This window comes from Haliotis rubra, unplaced genomic scaffold, assembly GCF_003918875.1.
Source record: "Haliotis rubra isolate DU_JTF1 unplaced genomic scaffold, ASM391887v1 Scf1516, whole genome shotgun sequence".
NCBI classification, from domain to species: Eukaryota; Metazoa; Mollusca; class Gastropoda; order Lepetellida; family Haliotidae; genus Haliotis; species Haliotis rubra.
In genome coordinates, this window is record NW_025765466.1 from 113,488 (window position 1) to 137,813 (window position 24,326).

A 24,326-nucleotide genomic window follows, 5' to 3' on the forward strand; every position below is an offset into this window, starting at 1 on the left:
TGTCAACAGCAAAGATGGCTGCTGATTAATTAACTCTAAAACTTGTACTTTATATTTCTTTCTAATTGAAAACAGAATGTGTTTGTGAGCATCCTAACTTGCACTGGTCAATGAGGTGACATGGCATAAAATACTGAAATCAGTGCCAATACAGAGCTCACCCGAGAAGATATGGGTTAGAATTCATCTTTAGTAACCCATGCTTGTCTACACCCGTGAAGATCCAGGTTAGATGCTCATGATGTTGATCACTGAATTGTCTGGTCCAGATTCGATTATTTACAGACCGCCGCCATACGCCATATAGCTGGAATATTGCTGAGTGTGGCGTAAAACTAAACTCACTCACTCAGTACAGAGCTCTGTCCAACTTGTAACTATTGCATGGACGTAATCTAACTATTTGCTGAATGTGTCAGGCAGGTTGTGTTGCTCTACCGGGTACCGCACCCATGACTGCCTTACCTGGGTACCTGTACTGACAAGGTGAATACACGTTAGTTTTAGGCAAGTAGAAATAAGTTCACCTCCCGTAATTCAGACAGTGGCAGCATGAGTGAGTGAGTGACTGAGTTTAGTTTTACGCCGCTTTTACAATATTCCAGCAATATCACGGCGGGGACACCAGAAATGGGCTTCACACATTGTACCCATGTGGGTAATTGAATCCATATCTTTGGCGCGATGAACGAACGTTTGAACCACTAGGCTACCCCACCGCAACACCCCCTATTTGTGTCATGTGGTTTGTTGGCTGTTTAACGCCTCACGGCTATAATCAAGTCTGGACTTGACAATCCAGTGATTTACATCCTAAATATCGATCTGCACAAATGGAGTATCTATCATTATTGTTACATTTGTTTCTAGACAACATGGTTTTGATCTTGGTTTCTTTGTGACTACGCCAAACATGTAATCATTATCTAATACAGGGGTCAATTAAAGGTCACATGCAACGTAAAACACAACTTTGCAGATTCTGATACCTTTCGGTATGGACATACCGAAACAAATCATCGAAAATGCAAATTCAACTTATAAAGTTGAAAATAACTGGATGAAAAAAAAACATGCAAAATTTGAGTTCAAACGATTCATTAATTTTACCCCAGCGCTTGGGGGAAAAGTGGTTTCAACAGCTGGGCTGCGCTCATAGCACATGCGCAGTGACATAGGTTCGCGCAGCTTGGAAGCGGGTTGTCCGGTGAATACTCGGTGAAGGCTTTGGTGTGAGCTATTTTTCTAATGTTTTGGTGATATTTCACAGGCACGAGCTTTTTATATGTTATGACAGTAGATTACCGATTTAACTGTTTATATAATTTCATTTGTCTATTTCACCACACGTTCTTCTTACCCAGTCACTTTCCCAGTTCGATACTTAAAAGCAATGTCATTATTTAGCGTTGACAGAATTTCTAACTGTGATATAGATATGTCGTTGTCACAGACAAAACTCAATGTCTGTTTTATTGACACCTATGTGTCTGCCTGCCCGTCTGCTAATGACAATATTCAATACACAACTTCGATCACTAACCACATGCAATTTGAACTTAACACCTATCAGGCTATACACCATAAACAAAACGCATTCATTTATGGCCCGAGTTCGGTCTATGTCACATTATGTAATTACACAGACAGGCAGGTGTGATACTTGTACACATGACATGTTATGATGTCTGTTGATTGTAAAATGTTATACACAAAAAATGAGCATGTATTTACAAAACCCAACATCTCTATACATACACACACAATGAGCCATGAGGGCATCTGCAAATGAACCAGCCGTTACACTTGAGTGCACACCCACCCGCTCTGACTGGGTCCGGTATCCCGTCTGCTTCGTTTCTTGGGAAGTAAACCCAAGTACAAAATATTGCACTGTTAATTTGCGATTGTACGCTTATAATTTTGTTTATATGTTTTTTCATAACCAGCAATGCATATTACATGTCATGAATAATTGATAATTGTGTTTTAATTATGTTTCATTTTTGGGTTGCATGTGACCTTTAAGGTAAATATTCTAAAAAAACTCTAAAAATATAATCTATTGCAAAAATATGAAACAAAAAGTAGAATAAAATATTTGAATATTTTTTCACAACATTTTGGTCAAACTCAACAGTAAAGTTTGAACCAAAGTATAATATTAAAAGTTATACTCCTAACTCTCTGCTATAATGTTTTCTGAGATAATTGCTACAATCTAAGAGGGTCCACAATGACAAAAATTTGTATATTTCAGCTAAGCTCAGTCACAATGACTCATGATAAAAACGATGATAATGAAATATATTCTTAAAAAAAAGAGGGTTTTTTTACCCTAGTTGAGGAACCGGTCATTTATTACAGGGGTGGTGTTTATTGACAAAATAATCAAGTGAAAACAAGAACCCTCCCTTAATGTTTGTCATAGTTTTGGAAAATGCTCAGTAAACTCACTGTATACCTTGTTATGTAGTCCATTATAACATGGTTGTTCCCCAGCATGCATTTCACTTCTTGGGAAAATTCCCTTGACACTCATATGTTTTGGTGACCTTCACCTTTACCTTCTGTTCTTCAACCTCCCATTCCCTTTGTCCACACCTACCTGGAATAAATGACCGTTGCCTAGCAACCCTGGGTCTGCCACTGCATATCATAACTGCTGCATTAAAATGAAGGTTTAGCCTAATTAGTCTTTAGACCATGTACACGAAGGACACGTCCTGCCAGGAACCTGTCAACGGAAACATTGCCGCTGCTCATTGTTCTGCCGGATGTGATCATGACTTCTGCCGGATGTGATCACGTGACTTCCTGAAGATTTCAGTGATATGGAACAAGAAGGTCTGGGTTTTCGTCAGCAGCCACATCCATCACTCTCTTGATGTTTTGGCGCTGGTTTCTCTGCGAGTTTTACGGCATCTGTGCTGAAGAGATCTGGGTTTGGTGGAGGTTCCGCGTTGCCCGAGTCCAGAATTGGGATGTGTCTCGTATACTTTTATCAGCTGCTTCGCCACCTGGAGGAACGCCTCCTCGATACCTGGAACAGCAATCAGTCGTTTACAGAACAACGTTAATTCTTCATGGGGTTTGTTCACATATGGGGTAGCCAAGTGATTAAAGTGTTCACTTGCCACACCAGAGACCAGGGTTCAGTTCTCCACATAGGTACAATGTGTGAGGCCCATTTCTGGTGAATATTGCTAAAAGCGGCGAAAAACCCAACTCATTTTGTACACATAGTATATGCTTATCCACACATTTCACACACAGACACATTCATCCATCAACAATTAGTTAATACTTGACTACTTTGTCAACATGAAGAATAATGACAAGTATTATGGATATACAACTTCTTTTATTCTGTGGAGGCGACTTTTCGACATAGATTCTAATGTCGTTGTCAAGCAATTGATGACAATGACATTCAAACCTATGTCGAAACATCGCCTCCGCGGAATAAAAGAAGTTGCATAAAGAATAAAAGAAGTTGTATATCCATAATAATGTTTGTCATTATTGTTTCATTGACTCAACTTCTAAAATGCCCATCAAAGAAGTACTTTGTCAACATGTTTATCCATTCCACATGAATACATAACTACAACATTGGGGTGTACATTGTAGTTGAGCCTCGTCCATTAACCACTAGCCATGAACTAAGCCTTTCACAAAGCGGTCACATCTATCTATCACCTGTTGTGGTTTTATGCCGCTTTTAGCAATATTCAAGCAACATCGTGGCGGGGGACACCAGAAATGGGCTTCACACATTGTACCCATGTGGGGATTCGAACCTGGGTCTTCGGCATGACGAGCCAACGCTTTAACCACTAGGCTACCCCACCTCCCCTCAAAGCGGTCACATGTACAAGGTTGACAAACATAATGGTTAACAACTTGTATTTTCTTGAGTCGGATTCCACAAAGTTTGTCAATAATGAACTTCCCAACTTCTACAATGCCACTCAAAGAAGCTGGTCAGATGTAATAACTGGCATATTTGGGGCCACACTTTCCAAGTAAAATACAAATTCTAGTACTTTTTGGAGTGTGTGACACTCTCAGAGTGAAGTGAGCCGGTGCGGTAGCCTTGTGGTTAAAGACCCGGGTTCGATTCCCCACATGGGTACAATGTGTGAAATATTGCTAAAAGTGGTGTAAAACCAAACTCACTCACTCACTCAGAGTGAAGCAGCTTACGACCAGCAAACATAACTGGTTAAATCTGAGAATGTGGGTTGGAATCCTGTCTGAGACTCAACCCAAAAAGTACAAGAATCCATACCTTAATCCTAAATATTACCATGGTTACAAGACACAGGTATTTATTATAGACATTACTACTCTGTAGAGGCCACTTCAAATAATAAAGGGGCGGTGGGGTAGGCTAGTGGTTACAGCGTTGGCTCGTCATGCCGAAGACCCGGGTTCGAATCCCCACATGGGTACAACGTGTGAAGCCCATTTCTGGTGTCCCCCGCCGTGATGTTGCTGTAATATTGCTAAAAGCGGCGTAAAGCCAAACTCAGTCAGTCAGTCAGTCAGTCAGTCAGTCCAATAATAAAGGAAGAGGTTTATTGTGCTGGATACATTATTGTAATATTGTACAACTTCCTCCCTTCTGGCCATTTGTGAAGACTCGTGAAGATCCGGAGTAGAACAGGTCTTTAGCAACCCATGCATGCCACAAAAGGCGACTTTGCTTGTCGTAAGAGGCGACTAATGGGATCGGTTGGTCAGGCTCGCTGACTTTGTTGACACATGTCATCGGTTCCCCACTGCGCAGATCGATGCTCATGCTGTTGATCACTGGATTGTCTGGTCCAGACTCAATTATGTACAGACCGCCGCCATATAGCTGGAATATTGCTGAGTGTGGTGTAAAACTAAACTCACTCACTCCAATTGTGAAAACTAAGAGAGCCCGTACATCCTTTATTCCAAATGGCTTATCTCTCTTAAACAAATATGAAGATACTTAAATTCATTAATTTATGTACCGGGTAAATATGATATGTATTTGTATGTTTCTGATGTGTCATCAGATCTGTTGATGTAACACAAATTCCTGAAAAGGCAATAAAGTATTATTCTATTCTATTCTAATACCCACTTCAAGAAAATAAACAATTCAATTGCTAAGGTTTACTTTAATGACATAGCTTAAACCATGATTTGGATATACTGTTACCAAATTTTTATGCCAAAATTTGGTAAAATATCACAATAAGATGTCAAATCTCACCGATATTTTTCAGTGCCGATGTTTCAGCAAAAAGGGCATCAATGGATTCGGCATATTCTTGGGCATCTTCCACACTGACCTTTCTTCCACTGTCAAGGTCGGCCTTGTTTCCAATAAGACACATGACTGAAACAACAAAGGTGTCTCAAATGACTGAGTGATATATTTAAATATATAGATGTTGTTGTTTGTAGATGGATCCCATCATACTGTATTTTCTGTAGTAATCTATACAGATCTGAAATACATTCACATAAGCTCTCACTGCTGTGACTTAAGATTCACACAACAGTTCAGATTTGCTTGTGTATATGACAAAAATGAGTGACTGAATGAGTTTGGTTTTACGCCGCTTTTGGAATAGCTATCAGCAATGTCGCAATGTGTGTGGCACGTGCAGGTTGGATAACATCGTGATTGTGTATGCACATGTTGAGAAGGGACCGTAACTATTTTTCATTTTAGACAGATTTTTAAAATTATTCATTTGTATTGAAAGGTAAAGGCAAATACCAAGAACAGCGAAGTAAGGACACAATCTCACCAGGGACGACAGGTCCAGCCAGAAAAAGTATGCAACAAGTACAGATAGAGAAACACGGTGATGGACGACAGATAGGGTGTGAGGATTGTAATATTTCCATCATCGTGATTCATACTTGATGTTACATCACAGTCCTTTCCTGTGAACTGTACGATAAGGGGTCATCTATATTTAGTGATGTCACAACCTGACAGCATGACACAGTGTAAACCTCAGGATGTCTGCAGACAGGAGTGAACAGTGTCACCTGTAATTTCGGTAGACTGAAACATTCACATTTTCAAATGACTGACTGACTGACTGACTGACTGACTGACTGACTGACTGACTGAGTTTGGTTTTACGCTGCTCTCCGGGCGGACGCTCTAACCACTACACCACGGAGGCGGTCATGGGCAGGAAGGGTGAGTCGAAACCATAACAGTTGTATATGATGGTATTGTACATGCCATGGTATACCAATACCGCATGCATGGTCTTTAGGGGAATAACTGGAAATATACCCCAATGTCTTGGCAGTGTCATAATTGCCAGACACCAGTCAAGGAAAACTAGAGTCACACATTGCCTGTAGCAGTGAGTGAGTGAGTATGGTTTTACGCCGCTTTCCGCAATATTCTAGCAATATCATGGCGGGGAACACCAGAAATGGGCTTCACACATTGTACCCAAGTGGGGAATCGAAAACCTGGGTGTTCAGCGTGACGAAAGGACACTTTAACCACTAGACTTCTCCACCGCCTGTAGGAAGGCAACACACTTATGGAACTGAGCGATTTTGTCTTACTTTAAGGCATTGTGAAAACAATCAAACCACTCTTAGGAAGTCAAACCAAATATTACCTTTTAAAGTTACAGCATTCAAAACATCAATCAGGGTTAGAACTAAACTTTTTAAAGCACAAGCAAAAGACAGCTTATGACTTTTTAAATGAAATTTAAAAAAGTAAAAACATAAACATGATTAATTATTATTAATTAAAAAATTCCTCACCACCTTCCCCTTCACACTTCCATTTGAAGTAGTTTGTTATCATATGATTTGTAACAAGAAGACAAAGACATCAATATCCCCCGCAATGGCAAAATACTCTTCATGATTATGTCTACGAGTTATGATTATGTCAAATATTTAGGTGTGTCTATAGAAAAGTGGAAGGAGATTATTGAAAGGTTTTTAAACTTCTGCTCCAGAAAGGAACACTACCACCAATTTCAGGCTAAGTCAAAACTTGTTGCCATGGAAAAGCCAAAAATATTTTATTCAAAATTCCAAAACTACCAAAAGGCACCAGTACACCACCAGACCAATCTATGGGCCAAGTTTGGTAAAGAAAAAGTGAACGGTTTTAGAGTTCAGCTCCGGAAGAGACAAATGTGCATGGAAGGACGGACGGACGGACGGACAGAGTCCATTTTAATACCCCCAGCAAAACGCGTTGAGGGGGATAATAATGTGTTATAATAAATGCCAAATTGGACAAATGGACCGGTTGCTAAGGTCCGCCATCATTGAACCAGAATCCTGATGCTATACTAAGCATGTTATTGGCTATAAGTTCTGTGGATTTTATATTCGGTCCTTCGTTAATTGTCACCAATAAATAAAGGGAAGTAACTCCAAAGTGAGTATGATTGAAGATATTTGTGTACGACCATTTTCATAATTTTTTTTGCTTTAAATCAACAAAATCACAGGATGCTAAAAAAGTCGGCCTTTATTAAAACACTGAACATTATTATGAATTTTTTTAACACATTTAGCATATTAGAGTCTGTTAATTTTTACCCTTGTTGTAAATGTTATTACTAGAAATTGACTTCACCATGACATGAGTTAGGCACATTCCTTCATTTCGTCAGCTGTTCAGTCAGCTGTTTCAGAGGTCACACGGTACAAACTTTTGTCAGACATTTTTGCTGTTATATTTTTGCAGTAGAATAAATTTTATTGTTAATACTCAACAGAAATGGTGACAATGTTTCCAAGAATTACTGCTGTGATGGAGTTAAAACAATACCTTGAATTTGAATTGCCTAACTATATATATATATATATATACAAATACATAATATGTACATGTATGTATGTGTTTAATACAGCATTGTGCTTACAGTCCGTTTGGCTTAAAAACGAACCGATGAATCGCAACCTAACTCGAAAAATAATAAAAATATAATACTTAATGAAACGCTGATCATAATCAATACATCAGACCAACTCTGTGATTTATTTGCAGAATTTATGTCCTAACAATAAAAAAGTTGTTTAACAAACTATCATTCAAATATTGACACAGTTCACTGTTTGTTACGAGGGAGGAGTGCAGAGAAAGGGACAGCCAGGTGTTTGAGAACGGATGGAGACGGCACAGCACAAGTTAATGAATCAATAACTTTGTCAGCACTTGTGCACGTGCTTCTCTAACACCTGGCTGTCCCTTTCTCTGCATTCCTCCCTCGTAACACAAAGTGAACTGTGTAAAAATTTTAATGATAGTTTGTTAAACAACTTTTTTGGTTGAGTCCGGAAAATTTTAAATATAAGAAAGCTGTTGGGTATTAGTAAATGATAAACATGTGTACTATTCATATTTCTGTGGCAATTTTGTACACATGATCAAATTTGCAATTCATAGGTCCATTTCTGACTCAAACGGACTGTAGATACTGCTTATTTACCACTTTTAAAACAGCCGTGACAGTACAATATATTTGTTATAGCCTTATACCTCGCGGTATATGGTGTGATATACCCTCTGTTTCTGGCAGTGGGCACACATAAGGCCTTTTACTTCACGGTATACGGTGTGATATACCCTCTGTTTCTGGCAGTGGGCACACATAAGGCCTTTTACTTCACGGTATATGGTGTGATATACCCTCTGTTTCTGGCAGTGGGCACACATAAGGCCTTATACCTCACGGTATACTGGTGTGATATACCCTCTGTTGTTGGCAGTGGGTACACATAAGGCCTTATACCTCACGGTATACGGTGTGATATACCCTCTGTTTCTGGCAGTGGGCACACATAAGGCCTTTTACTTCATGTATGCGTATACCCTCTGTTTATACGGTGTGATATACCCTCTGTTTCTGGCAGTGGGCACACATAAGGTCATTTACTTCACGGTATATGGTGTGACATACCCTCTGTTGCTGGCAGTGGGCACACATAAGGTCTTATACCTTGCGGCATATGGTGTGATATACCCTCTGTTGCTGGCAGTGGGTACACATAAGGCCTTATACCTCGCGGTATATGGTGTGATATACCCTCTGTTGCTGGCAGTGGGCACACATAAGGCCTTATACCTCACGGTATACGGTGTGATATACCCTCTGTTTCTGGCAGTGGGCGCACATAAGGCCTTATACCTCACGGTATACGGTGTGATATACCCTCTGTTTCTGGCAGTGGGCACACATAAGGCCTTTTACTTCACGGTATACGGTGTGATATACCCTCTGTTTCTGGCAGTGGGCACACATAAGGCCTTTTACCTCGCGGTATACGATGGAAATGGATCAAGATACTGCTACCATCTTTAGGCTAGACCAATTTTATTTCTTATTTTATGAATCTGCTGGTCGTATTTTTTCAAGAATAAGAAAGAAAATAAACATTAATTTTCCCAGCTCAAAAAATAATATCCTCATGTTTTCATTGGAAAAAAAAAAATGTAACCTTACAAAAAATAATTTGTTTGTTTTTTACCCATATGCACTTGACAAAGTGCCAAAAATAAAATACTTCAGTATTCAAAAGGTAAATATCTTTGGCCGGTGAATTTTATTTTCTATTTTTTTTCCTCCTGCCTTTAGGTTTTCTGAGGACAAAAATCCATAAAACAAGAAATAAAATTGGTCTGGCCTAAATCACTAATACACCGAATAACCTGCTCTCACATCTGTCCCACATTGGAGTCTCGTGATTTACTGGTTCATAATGCAGAGATGCCAACCCTAATTTATCCCAATTAGAATTTTTTCAAAACATACATTAAATTAAATGGCGTACGTGCCATACACAATAAGCTCCAATCTTGTTCTATTCAGTATCAAGCTATATGTGGATACTCACTACTGATTTATGTGAGAACAATGTAAATAGCAAGATCTTAGAATATCTATATATCTTTTATTAACTATGAAAATTCTTTGGAAAAGTTAATACCAATTTCGGCCAAAAAATACTAATTTTTGCATGAGGTTTTGGCCAAAATACTATATTCTTACTGCTATCATAGTCGCGTATTTAATGTTGCTTTTTTGCAACGAATATGATAAAATCGTATGGATTGGCATCTCTGCATAATAACATTTTCTCCAAACTGATATCCATAAATCCTTGAAGCTGATTGGCTATTGTCTAAAAGTCCGTGTCCGTGACAGGTGTAAATCTTATGAAAACAGTTGACAGGAAAACAATGAAATACTCACCTATTGGTGTGTCGACATTTTTCTTCAGTTCTGAAAAATTAAAACACAAGAAATTAGATCTATCCAAACAAACCCTGGTTTTAAACAATACTTAATAACATTTTCTTTCTGGTTTAGATCACGCAGCAAAACATTATGTATAAGCTTTAAATGTAAGTTTGGTTTCAATATGCTTGCCTGACCTTTGACCCAGTCTTTGATGTCATAGAAACTGTCGGAGGAAGTGATGTCATAAACCAACATGGCAGCATTGGCCTTCCGGTAGTACATTGGGGCCTGAAACACAGAACATACGTCACACTCTTACGGTGTTTGCAATACTTTAATTTGCCACTTCGCCATAAGGGCTTCCGTTCGCCAGCAGGCTTTAAAATCTACAGGCCCTGAATGAAATCTGCAGGCCCATTTTGCTAAAGTCAAACCAATAAAAACAAAATAGACTACACTGTACACAGTTTCACACTGTTTTAATTAGCGAAGCATATGGCACTGAGAGACGTTTATATTTGTTAAAGACTGGTGTTGACATTCCTACGTGCAAAACTGTAAGTATTGTAACATGATAGATCATGGACGATTCCCGAACTTTGATAAAGAAAAACAATATGGGAAAGATTCCAGTTGAAAAATAATAAACACAAACAGATAATTTACTGAAGGCCACAAGGCCACGCAAATATTTGAAACTGCCAGCCCGATACAATAAAATCTGGTGCTGGGCCTCCGGGCCGGCGATTATTTCAAACGCTGCACTCTTACACTGAACTCGACCGACATCCGCATGGCAACATCTCATACTGAACAACACTGCCGAAACACATCATGATTGACAGTGCATGTATTTTTAGTTGATTGTGGTACGGGTTTAGAAACAATCCTAGTTTTTTGGAAAATCCATGTGATAAATGCACTCACCATGGACCTGAATCTCTCCTGCCCTGCTGTGTTGAATGTACTCACCATAGCCCTGAATCTCTCCTGCCCTGTTGTGTTGAATGTACTCACCATAGACCTGAATCTTCCTGCCCTGCTGTGATGAATGTACTCACCATGGACCTGAATCTCTCCTGCCGTGTTGTGATGAATGTACTCACCATGAACCTGAATCTCTCCTGCCCTGCTGTGTTGAATGTACTCACCATAGACCTGAATCTCTCCCTGCTGTGATGAATGTACTCACCATGGACCTGAATCCCTCCTGCCCTGCTGTGATGAATGTACTCACCATGGACCTGAATCTCTCCCTGCTGTGATGAATGTACTCACCATGGACCTGAATCTCTCCTGCCCTGCTGTGATGAATGTACTCACCATAGACCTGAATCTCTCCTGCCCTGCTGTGATGAATGTACTCACCATAGACCTGTACTGCCCTGCTGTGATGAATGTACTCACTTTAGACCTGAATCTCTCCTGCCCTGCTGTGATGAATGTACTCACCATAGACCTAAATCTCCCTGCCCTGCTGTGATGAATGTACTCACCATAGACCTGAATCTCTCCTGCCCTGCTGTGATGAATGTACTCACCATAGACCTGAATCTCATGGACCTGTGATGAATCTCTCCTGCCCTGCTGTGATGAATGTACTCACCATAGACCTGAATCTCTCCTGCCCTGCTGTGTTGAATGTACTCACCATAGACCTGAATCTCCCTGCCCTGCTGTGATGAATGTACTCACCATGGACCTGAATCTCTCCTGCCCTGCTGTGATGAATGTACTCACCATAGACCTGAATCTCCCTGCCCTGCTTTGATGAATGTACTCACCATAGACCTGAATATCCCTGCCCTGCTGTGATGAACGTACTCATCATGGACCTGAATCTCCCTGCCCTGCTTTGATGAATGTACTCACCATAGACCTGAATCTCCCTGCCCTGTTGTGATGAATGTACTCACCATGGATCTGAATCTCTCCTGCCCTGTTGTGATGAGTGTACTCACCATGGACCTGAATCTCTCCTGCCCTGTTGTGATGTGTGTACTCACCATAGACCTGCATCTCTCCTGCCCTTTGGTGATGAATGTACTCACCATGGACCTGAATCTCTCCTGCCCTGCTTTGATGAATGTACTCACCATGGACCTGAATCTCTCCTGCCCTGTTGTGATGAATGTACTCACCATGGACCTGAATCTCTCCTGCCCTGTTGTGATGAATGTACTCACCATGGACCTGAATCTCTCCTGCCCTGTTGTGATGAATGTACTCACCATAGACCTGAATCTCTCCTGCCCTGCTGTGATGAATGCATTCACCATGGGCCTGAATCTCTCGCTGCTCTGATGAGTGTAATCACCATAGACCTGAATCTCTCCTGCCCTGCTGAGATGAATGTACTCATCATGGACCTGAATCTCTCCTGCCCTGCTGAGATGAATGTACTCATCATAGACCTGAATCTCTCCTGCCCTGTTGTGATGAATGTACTCACCATGGACCTGATTCTCTCCTGCCCTGCAGTGATGAATGTACTCATCATGGACCTGAATCTCTCCTGCCCTGCTGTGATGAATGTACTCACCATGGACCTGAATCTCTCCTGCCCTGCTGTGTTGAATGTACTCACCATGGACCTGAATCTCTCCTGCCCTGCTGTGATGAATGTACTCACCATGGACGTGAATCTCTCCCGCCCTGTGATGAATGTACTCACCATGGACCTGAATCTCTCCTGCTCTGCTGTGATGAATGTACTCACCATGGACCTAAATCTCCCCCTGCTGTGATGAATGTACTCACCATGGACCTGAATTTCTCCTGCCCTGCTGTGATAAGTGTACTCACCATGAACCTTGCCTGCTTTGATGAATGTACTCACCATGGACCTGAATCTCTCCTGCCCTGCTGTGTTGAATGTACTCACCATAGACCTGAATCTCCCTGCCCTGCTGTGATGAATGTACTCACCATAGACCTGAGTCTCTCCTGCCCTGCTGTGATGAATGTACTCATCAAGGACCTGAATCTCTCCTGCCCTGCTGTGATGAATGACTCACCATAGACCTGCCCTCCTGCCCTGCTGTGTTGAATGTACTCACCATAGACCTGAATCTCCCTGCCCTGCTGTGATGAATGTACTCACCATGGACCTGAATCTCTCCTGCCCTGCTGTGTTGAATGTACTCACCATAGACCTGAATCTCCCTGCCCTGCTTTGATGAATGTACTCACCATAGACCTGAATCTCCCTGCCCTGCTGTGATGAACGTACTCACCATGGATCTGAATCTCTCCTGCCCTGTTGTGATGAGTGTACTCACCATGGACCTGAATGTCTCCTGCCCTGTTGTGATGTGTGTACTCACCATAGACCTGCATCTCTCCTGCCCTTTGGTGATGAATGTACTCACCATGGACCTGAATCTCTCCTGCCCTGCTTTGATGAATGTACTCACCATGGACCTGAATCTCTCCTGCCCTGCTGTGATGAATGTACTCATCATGGACCTGAATCTCTCCTGCCCTGCTGTGATGAATGTACTCACCATAGACGTGAATCTCTCCTGCCCTGCTGTGATGAATGTACTCACCATGGGCCTGAATCTCCCTGCCCTTTGGTGATGAATGTACTCACCATGGACCTGAATCTCTCCTGCCCTGCTTTGATGAATGTCATCACCATAGACCTGAATCTCTCCTGCCCTGCTGTGATGAATGTACTCATCATGGACCTGAATCTCTCCTGCCCTGCTGAGATGAATGTACTCATCATAGACCTGAATCTCTCCTGCCCTGTTGTGATGAATGTACTCACCATGGGCCTGAATCTCTCGCTGCTCTGATGAGTGTAATAACCATAGACCTGAATCTCTCCTGCCCTGCTGAGATGAATGTACTCATCATGGACCTGAATCTCTCCTGCCCTGCTGTGATGAATGTACTCACAATGGACGTGAATCTCTCCCGCCCTGTGATGAATGTACTCACCATGGACCTGAACCTCTCCTGCCCTGTTGTGATGAGTGTACTCACCATGGACCTGTATCTCTCGCTGCTCTGATGAGTGTACTCACCATGGACCTGAATCTCTCCCGACCTGGACCTGAGTCTCTGCCCTGTTGTGATGAATGTACTCACCATGGACCTGAATCTCTCCCGCTGTGATGAATGTACTCACCATGGACCTGAATCTCTCCTGCCCTGCTGTGATGAATGTACTCACCATGGACCTGAATCTCTCTCTCCCTGTGATGAATGTACTCACCATGGACCTGAATCTCTCCGGCTCTGCTGTGATGAATGTACTGACTGACTGACTGAGTTTAGTTTTACGCCGCTTTTAGCAATATTCCAGCAATATCACGGCGGGGGACACCAGAAATGGGCTTAACACATTGTGACCATGTGGGGAATCGAACCCGGGTCTTCGGCGTGACGAGCCAACACTTTAACCACTAGGCTACCCCACCGTCCCTGTGATGAATGTACTCACCATGGACCTGAATCTCTCCTGCCCTGCTGTGATGAATGTACTCACCATGGACCTGAATCTCTCCTGCCCTGCTGTGATGAATGTACTCACCATGGACCTGAATCTCCCTGCCCTGCTGTGATGAATGTACTCACCATGGACGTGAATCTCTCCTGCCCTGCTGTGTTGAATGTACTCACCATAGACCTGAATCTCTCCTGCCCTGTTGTGATGAATGTACTCACCATGGACCTGAATCTCTCCTGTGATGAATGTACTCACCATGGACCTGAATCTCTCCTGCCCTGCTGTGATAAGTGTACTCACCATGAACCTGAATCTCTCCTGTGATGAATGTACTCACCATGGACCTGAATCTCTCCTGCCCTGCTGTGTCCCATACTTGTAGTTTGACTCTGTAGTTGTCCACTGTCCTGTATGAGAAAAAAGTCGTTCAGCCTTTGAACAAATTTTGGAAAATTGTGAATACAATGGAAACCTAAAGAAATGGCCACACAGATGGTATAATTACAGCACATTCCTTTGTTTGTTGCCGCTTTTAGCAATATTCCAGCAATATCATGGCAGGGGACACCAGAAATGGGCTTCACACATTGTACCCATGTGGGGAATCGAATCCAGGTGTTCGGCGTGATGAGCGAATGTTTTAACCACTATTGCTACCCCGACGCCCCCTGTGCAGGTAAAACCTAGTGTGGGTGATTTGTAAAGTTCACACTTTGTACACCAGTACTACAACTGTTGGGACAATGCATTGGATCTGTTAACATCCTTCTGATAGGTTAAGGGGTGGTGGGGTAGCCTAGTGGTTTAAGCGTTTGCTTGTCACGTCGAAAAATGGTGAAAATGGCGAATACAATGGAAACCTACAGAAATGGTACATGTGGCCACACATAGGGTATAATTACAGCACATTCCTTTGTTGTTCCCCTCGCTAATTTCGTTCCTAGTTCTTTTACAGGCTTATTAGGGGATAATGTTTTAGTTAAAACTTGGAAATATATCAGGCATGTTGTGGATTGTCCATGTGGATTGTACACGTAGATTGTCCATGCGGATTGTTCATGTGGATTGTTCATGTGGATTGTCCATGTGCATTGTCCATGTGGATTGTTCATGTGGATTGTAGACGTAAATTGTCCGTGTGGATTGTTCATGTGGAATGTCCATGTAGATTGTTCATGTGGAATTAAATGTCCATGTGGAATGTCCATGTTGTTATCCATGTGGATTGTTCATGTGGATTGTGCATGTAGATTGTGCACTCGAAACTGTGCATTTGGATTGTCCATGTGGATTGTTGATCTCACATCAATAAAAATAGTAGATACAAACTAAACCCTCCAGTATATACCTATTGTATACAAAATGGAACTGACAACCAGACTAGCATTTCCTTGCTGCCTATCTTAATACAGTACGCTTACTTTGATTGGATAGGGACAGGCTGCAGAGACATTGACCAATCAGAATCATGGACAGTTATGTTTTCACGGAGTAACACAATGGAGAATGATAAAGTTTGCACATGATACATTAAGAACCAGGGCCTAGATTTTCGAAGCTCTCTTAGAGCTAAGATAGTCGTAAGTTAATGTTAATGTATGGCACTTACGACTATCTTAGCGCTAAGAGAGCTTCGAAAATCTAGGCCCAGCACCAGAAGTGGCTGTTTGGAATCATTTTCTGCTTCCTGTCTATTACAAAAGCTGTTGCTAGGAAACTGTGCAGGTAAAACCCAATGTGCGTGACTTGTAAAGTTCACACTTCGCACACCAATTATACAACGAATGGGACAATGCATTGGATCTGTTACCAACCTTCGGAAATTAAGGGGTGGTGGGGTAGCCTAGTGGTTTAAGCGTTTGTTCGTCACGCTGAAGCCCCAGGTTCGATTCTCAACATGACCACAATGTGTGAAGTCCATTTCTTGTGTCCCCCCTCCCGTAATATTTCTGGAATATTGCTGAAAGCAGCATAAAACTAAACTCACTCACTCACTCACTGACATGTTTCATTCATGCCAAAATAACTCAACTTGTGCAACCATTCTCAACAGAAAGGGCCTCTATGTGGACACAGCGGATGAGGACTTTATACCATGCTTTCAGTGAATCCTGATTGTTATAAAGTCTGAAAACAGCTTAGAGAATTTAGTTTTTGTTTGGTTGTTCTTTAACATTGCGCTCAGCAATATTCCAGCTATATGGTAGCGGTCTGTAAATAATCAAGTCTGGACCAGACAATCCAGTGATCAACAGTGTGAGCACTGATCTACGCAAATTAGGCATTTTGCAAGCTAAGTTGCTTGGTCATAATCTGTTCAGTTTCTTTTATTAAAACAACAAATTAATAGTTTTCTGTGAAATGTTTTGACATGTTCATTCAAGTCAGAGGGCCAGAATTAACAGTTCTCACTGTAAGTACACAGTTCATATCTAACTACGCTGTTCATCATGGTAATGAACACTGACTGTAAACCAACAGGAAAAACGACATGTGAAGATCCGGGTAAGAATTGGTTTTCAGCAACCCATGCTTAAAAGAGGCGACTAACGGGGTTGGGTGGTTATTTTGTACATGACATGCGGGGGAAGGGTCACATATTTTGTACATATATTTTAGTGGGGGTCATTCACATTGTACATGCTTCTCATCACCCCGCTAGCCAAAAATTATGAACATTCCCTTATGTTACAGTAAAACATCGAACGAGGCTACACATGAAAACCACCGTGGTGCCCTGCCCCGTGGCATGTGTAGGTTGACATGTAACAATCGTGGTCTTGTATACGTGTTAACAAAGAGTGGGGGAAAAACAAATCTTGGCCTCAGTATAGAGATATGTATCATATCGTGTGACACCTGTATCATATATTATATATGAAGATATATGCACAATATCTTGGCCTCAGTATAGAGATATGTATCATATCGTGTGACACCTGTATCATATATTATATATGAAGATATATGCACAATATCTTGGCCTCAGCATAGAGATATGTATCATATCGTGTGACACCTGTATCATATATTATATATGAAGATATATGCACAATATCTTGGCCTCAGCATAGAGATATGTATCATATCGTGTGACACCTGTATCATATATTATATATGAAGATATATCATAATATATGCACAATATCTTGGCCTCAGCATAGAGATATGTATCATATCGTGTGACACCTGTATCATATATTATATATGAAGATATATGCACAATATCTTGGCCTCAGCATAGAGATATGTATCATATAGTGTGACACCTGTATCATATATTATATATGAAGATATATGCACAATATCTTGGCCTCAGTATAGAGATATGTATCATATAGTGTGACACCTGTATCATATATTATATATGAAGATATATGCACAATATCTTGGCCTCAGCATAGAGATATGTATCATATCGTGTGACACCTGTATCATATATTATATATGAAGAATTTATATGCACAATATCTTGGCCTCAGTATAGAGATATGTATCATATAGTGTGACACCTGTATCATATATTATATATGAAGATATATGCACAATATCTTGGCCTCAGTATAGAGATATGTATCATATAGTGTGACACCTGTATCATATATTATATATGAAGATATATGCACAATATCTTGGCCTCAGCATAGAGATATGTATCATATCGTGTGACACCTGTATCATATATTATATATGAAGAATTTATATGCACAATATCTTGGCCTCAGTATAGAGATATGTATCATATCGTGTGACACCTGTATCATATATTATATATGAAGATATATGCACAATATCTTGGCCTCAGTATAGAGATATGTATCATATCGTGTGACACCTGTATCATATATTATATATGAAGATATATGCACAATATCTTGGCCTCAGCATAGAGATATGTATCATATCGTGTGACACCTGTATCATATATTATATATGAAGATGACATGCACAATATCTTGGCCTCAGCATATATGTATATATGACACCTGTATCATATATTATATATGAAGAATTTATATGCACAATATCTTGGCCTCAGTATAGAGATATGTATCATATCGTGTGACACCTGTATCATATATTATATATGAAGATATATGCACAATATCTTGGCCTCAGTATAGAGATATGTATCATATCGTGTGACACCTGTATCATATATTATATATGAAGATATATGCACAATATCTTGGCCTCAGTATAGAGATATGTATCATATCGTGTGACACCTGTATCATATATTATATATGAAGATATATGCCCAATATCTTGGCCTCAGTATAGAGATATGTATCATATCGTGTGACACCTGTATCATATATTATATATGAAGATATACGCACAATATCTTGGCCTCAGCATAGAGATATGTATCATATCGTAGGTGACACCTGTATCATATATTATATATGAAGATATATGCACAATATCTTGGCCTCAGTATAGAGATATGTATCATATCGTGTGACACCTGTATCATATATTATATATGAAGATATATGCACAATATCTTGGCCTCAGCATAGAGATATGTATCATATCGTGTGACACCTGTATCATATATTATATATGAAGAATTTATATGCACAATATCTTGGCCTCAGCATAGAGATATGTATCATATCGTGTGACACCTGTATCATATATTATATATGAAGAATTTATATGCACAATATCTTGGCCTCAGTATAGAGATATGTGTGACACCTGTATCATATATTATATATGAAGATATATGCACAATATCTTGGCCTCAGTATAGAGATATGTATCATATCGTGTGACACCTGTATCATATATTATATATGAAGATATATGCACAATATCTTGGCCTCAGTATAGAGATATGTATCATATCGTGTGACACCTGTATCATATATTATATATGAAGATATATGCACAATATCTTGGCCTCAGCATAGAGATATGTATCATATCGTGTGACACCTGTATCATATATTATATATGAAGATATATGCACAATATCTTGGCCTCAGCATAGAGATATGTATCATATCGTGTGACACCTGTATCAAGACACATATCGTGTGACACCTGTATCAAGACACATATCGTGGCCTCTTTATCGAGGTATGCATTGTGGGAAGCCAGTATTGTGACCTCCCTCCAGCAATGCATTAATGTAACATGAAGCACTAAAGTATCTTTCTCCTTGTGGTCCTGTAATCAGACATGTTAACTGCAGGGGTGGAAATAACTTCAAAATTGCTAGTGTACTCCGGAACAGTGGCACATGTAAAATCACTTGCCCTGATAATTTTTCCACTATACCGGCCGTTTTCTTGTTGATTTTTTAAATAAATAACATTATTAACAGTGAAAAAGTAAACTGGACACAGGTACAGCGTGAAATACAAATTTGATTGCCCCATATAAAAAAACACTGGACTCGGACGTCGGGCAATGAGTTATTTCCACCCCTGTAACTGTATAGATACCGGTAACTCTATAGACCATAAAAACTAAAATCACCCTTATGTGTCCAAACTAAAACTAAAACTGTGTGTAAAACCAACTTGATTGTTCCTTACTGCAGTGTTTAAAACTCCCAAACTTCCAAGCCAGACAGCCGGACTGGTAACTTAAAAAATTAACAGTCCGGATACAAACTTGCCTGTGTGGTTTTCAACAATGAAAAACAAACCAAAAAAATCAGATTTCTGCATACTATACTGTTTGTAGGCATCACAATGAACAACATTGCACTGACAGGCAATGCACTGAGTTTAGGTAAACTGAAAGTACATGTGTTTGATTGGTTATTGTAAAATAAACTGTCCAATCGTAAATAGTTTAACATAATTATCATAATACCTTAAACACCTGAAACTGACGACAAGAGAACCTGTCTGATATTATAAAATATTTACTGATAGGGGTAAAAACATCTACCAGACCACCCGACAGGCTACTTTTGAAATTTGACCGTCTGAGATGAAATTAGACCGTTCCGAACGGTCGGGCAGGCGGGAATTTTAAATGCTGCTTAGTCCATCTTGACTATAATGGAACACGGGAGTTTCCTGTCCTGTTACCATGGCTACACTTACATCTTGTATGTGAAGAATGAAGCGCCGATTGTGGGACTGACGGCCTTGCTGAACATTCCCCCGACATAGCGGATGACGACACTTGTCTTTCCCACACCTGAAACACACAGCAGAGTACATGGAACATCTGTCTATACAAGGCTCTGATTAATCCAGGCATTACTGCATACATTCATGGAGTTTCTATTCATCTACACCTTCAGTGCAGCTGAGTCTTGTGCTTTTAAATATGTCAGCCTCACCACGACCTGAAAAGGAGTTCACCAGGATTTTAGGCGACACACAAATGTAGAGAATGGATGCAGAAAACCCAAATAGTGTCCAGAGAGATGCACAAAAATACTGAGCATGTATTTACAGTCCATGATTGGTTGGACTGTCTCATTAAAACAAAGCATTGCGATGGCCGCCAACGGGTGATGACGCAATGTGATCACTGCCCAGTGCTCTGAATGTCAAAGTAAAGAAATTCAATGAAGCGCGGGTAAACGGCGGGAGTAACTATGACTCTCCAAAGGTAGCCAAATGCCTCGTCATCTAATTAATGACGCGCATGAATGGAGATTCCCTCTGTCCCTGCTTAACGCCGCAATCAGCAATATTCCACCTATATGGCATGGTCGGTAGCTAAGCGAGTCTGGATCAGACAATCCAGTGATCAACATCATGAGCATTGTTCTACACAACTGGGTTATGATGACACATGTCATCCAAGTCAGCGAGCCTGATCCTGTTAGTCTCCTCTTATGATCTTCACGGGCTACAGTGCAAGAAGAGCAGTCATCTATGTCTGTTATTTCCGCCATCATTCATCACCACCGTCCACATGACCACGGATTCATTCAAGGCTCCGAAGTAATTATCTGAACGTATACTAGCTATACTACACCAGTTTACAATACTTTACATGACTCTCTTATTACCAAAATGAACTGATGGTGCTCCCCTGGACCCCCACTTGTGTAAGTCATTGTAAAACCCTGTTCAACAGCAAGTGAATACACAAGAGATTGTTATACATCAGCGGATCATAGGATTTTTTACATCATATGTTTTCAGATGGTAGTGCTCACGTGGGCTATAATGAGGCTGAAGGGATCGTTGTCGGCACGGGTACTACAGATGTGTACCCCAGGTATACAATTCGTCCGGTAATTCCGAGCACCTAAGCACATCGATCGCAACTAACGTCTCTTATCTTTTGTGGTTTATGTGACTGAACATGCTGGTATGCATCATATTTACCTACAAATATAAGTTTTATTGACGACTATAAGATTCTAACGTTGCATTATGCCATACGGTTGACCTTACCGGCGTTCTGACGACATTGCTTGCTGTCCGGTATTTCTGAGCAGCAACTGATGCGCATAACATCCAGTTGGAGATCCGAAGCATGGAAGCGTATTAGGGCCAGATTATTTTCAAAAATCACTTTATCAATGTAAGGAAGAGTGTTTCATATTAAATCCAATTATGAATAATGAATGAATAGGTTTAAAAGTCTGAAGAAAACGAATTTTCATAAAACTGTCAATTTATCTGTCAATTACTGTTATTTACTTACCTTTAGTGATTAAAAGCCAGTCTCTTGTAGAAATGTCCCGATTTCAAGCGTAAATGTGGTAGCAAACGATGTATACCTCGATACGGAAGTCTGCTATTGCAGCTGCGCAGAATTACCGGACGCGGGGAATTACCGAACTCGCTTGTATGTGTGTATACAGAAATGTACCCTAGTCAAAATCAGAACACAGACACATACACAAGGATGATTCCATTCCGCACTGTGTTGTTTTCTTGACCGGAACTGTCATACTGTTGTATAAGTTGCATTTGATTGTGTTATAAACGAAACGACCATACCCAGTGATAAATATTTCACGGTGCACAATACCACTGTGGGTACAGAAATGTACCTGGGGTACACATCTGTAGTACCTGTGCCGACGACGACCCCTTCAGCTATAACCAGAGTCACACAGACATTGCAAGTTCCTGAATGATGCGCTGTGTTTAGGATAGAGTTATATTTTTGTTATTAGGTAGTGACATTTTTATGATTGTTCGTGTGATAATCGTGACATTGTACGGGCATTTACCTTGAGTACTGTATCTGTGGGTCCCTGGGACTCATACTCTTAATTTTCAGGGGTCCTGGACTACAAAATGGGGGTCCCAGACACTTAATTATTGTTAATAAAACTGTTATTGTATTGTGTATCATGATCCTCACATTAATTATTACTGTAATTAAATTGCAGATGATACCATAATCCAGCTAGTAGTAAACTCAGTGATAACTTATTGTTACTTGATTGGAATTTTTACAAAAAGTATTTGAACTTTTTCTACGTCCCTGTGGATGAGCTAATAAATATTGTTGCATCCATTGTCAATTTTTATGCATATAGGACGCAGGAATTTGCGTCCTGTAAATCCCTGATTGTATGTTCACATGTGTCTAAAAACATATGACACAATTATGCAAATATCGCTATGTCAAAATTAAAGGGACCTGGGAAAATATTTCGTGTTATTTGAAGTTTGCCACAACCAGGAAAGGACTAAGCTGTTACTTTGAGACACTCATAAGTTTGTCACAATTATTGACTGCAGATAATAAAAATATTGACTGGAAGCCAATCATGGATATAGCTGTGTACAGAATTATTAACTTTAAAGGTGACACTCAGAGGCCACCCTGTTTGATCCACACCCTTGTCACATAGAAACATACAGAAAACATGATTATAAACAATGTACGATGACATATGCATAGCACTGCCGTTTTTTGTGGGGAGTGTTTGACAGTAAAAGTAAAATAGTGGATTGTCAGATTTTATACGACTTTATAGGCCATAAACCCTAAGGGGCCATACTCAGTCTGTAACTTAGTATAAGTGTACTAGGTGGCCTTACCAGATGTTAGGGCGTGTCGACAGTGCTCACGTCATACCTGGTATACAAGTTTACCCAAAACAGTGCCCGTTATTACCATTTGGTTGAGAGTTGTATGACAGACAGGCGCGGAATGTTTGACAAGAGGTCGGAACACCTCGGAAGTGAAATGGACAAGTTTGCACTTCGTCCCATTTCCTTACCTTGCGAGCCTAAAACAACCACCTTCGCCTCTAGTGATCTCATACTCTCCTCTGAAGTTGCCATCGGCTAGGGTCAAGGATTCTGATTAGAATTCACGTGTTAATAATATGTGTTATCGTACTAATTCTTTATCATCAAAACTGTAAACATTGGCCACCGGAAGTCATAGATGTTACGGTTGAACTCTGACCTTTGAACTTCAATCTCGCGAGACTAGACTGGTTTTTGATATACGTTTCGCACAAAGACCAGATACCAGTTTAGACATCTGCATTTATCCTGACTCAACTGTTCAGATAAGATACTTAGTCCCAAAAGAAATTTATGTTACATTATAAGAGATCCATACATGTAGAATATAACATGGAATACAGACTTCACTAAACATTCACACAAAAAGAGATAACAGAACCATCACAGATACGCGTAGTGATACTTAACGTAGCACTCGTTTATCAG

General features: G+C 40.5%; 1 protein-coding gene across 1 annotated transcript; it reads right to left on the bottom strand.

Annotated features, from left to right (window-relative positions):
* Positions 1-2,074: 2,074 nt before the first annotated feature.
* Positions 2,075-24,045, bottom strand: LOC124270427 (ras-related protein RHN1-like). The gene is made up of 7 exons (XM_046705464.1): positions 23,867-24,045; positions 20,763-20,859; positions 15,029-15,098; positions 10,427-10,520; positions 10,245-10,274; positions 5,255-5,380; positions 2,075-3,043 (listed from the first exon to the last, which is right to left on the bottom strand). The coding sequence occupies exons 1-7, from the start codon at positions 23,928-23,930 to the stop codon at positions 2,877-2,879; spliced, it is 648 nt and encodes a 215-aa protein (XP_046561420.1). The 5' UTR covers positions 23,931-24,045; the 3' UTR covers positions 2,075-2,876.
* Between the last annotated feature and the right edge of the window lie 281 nt (positions 24,046-24,326).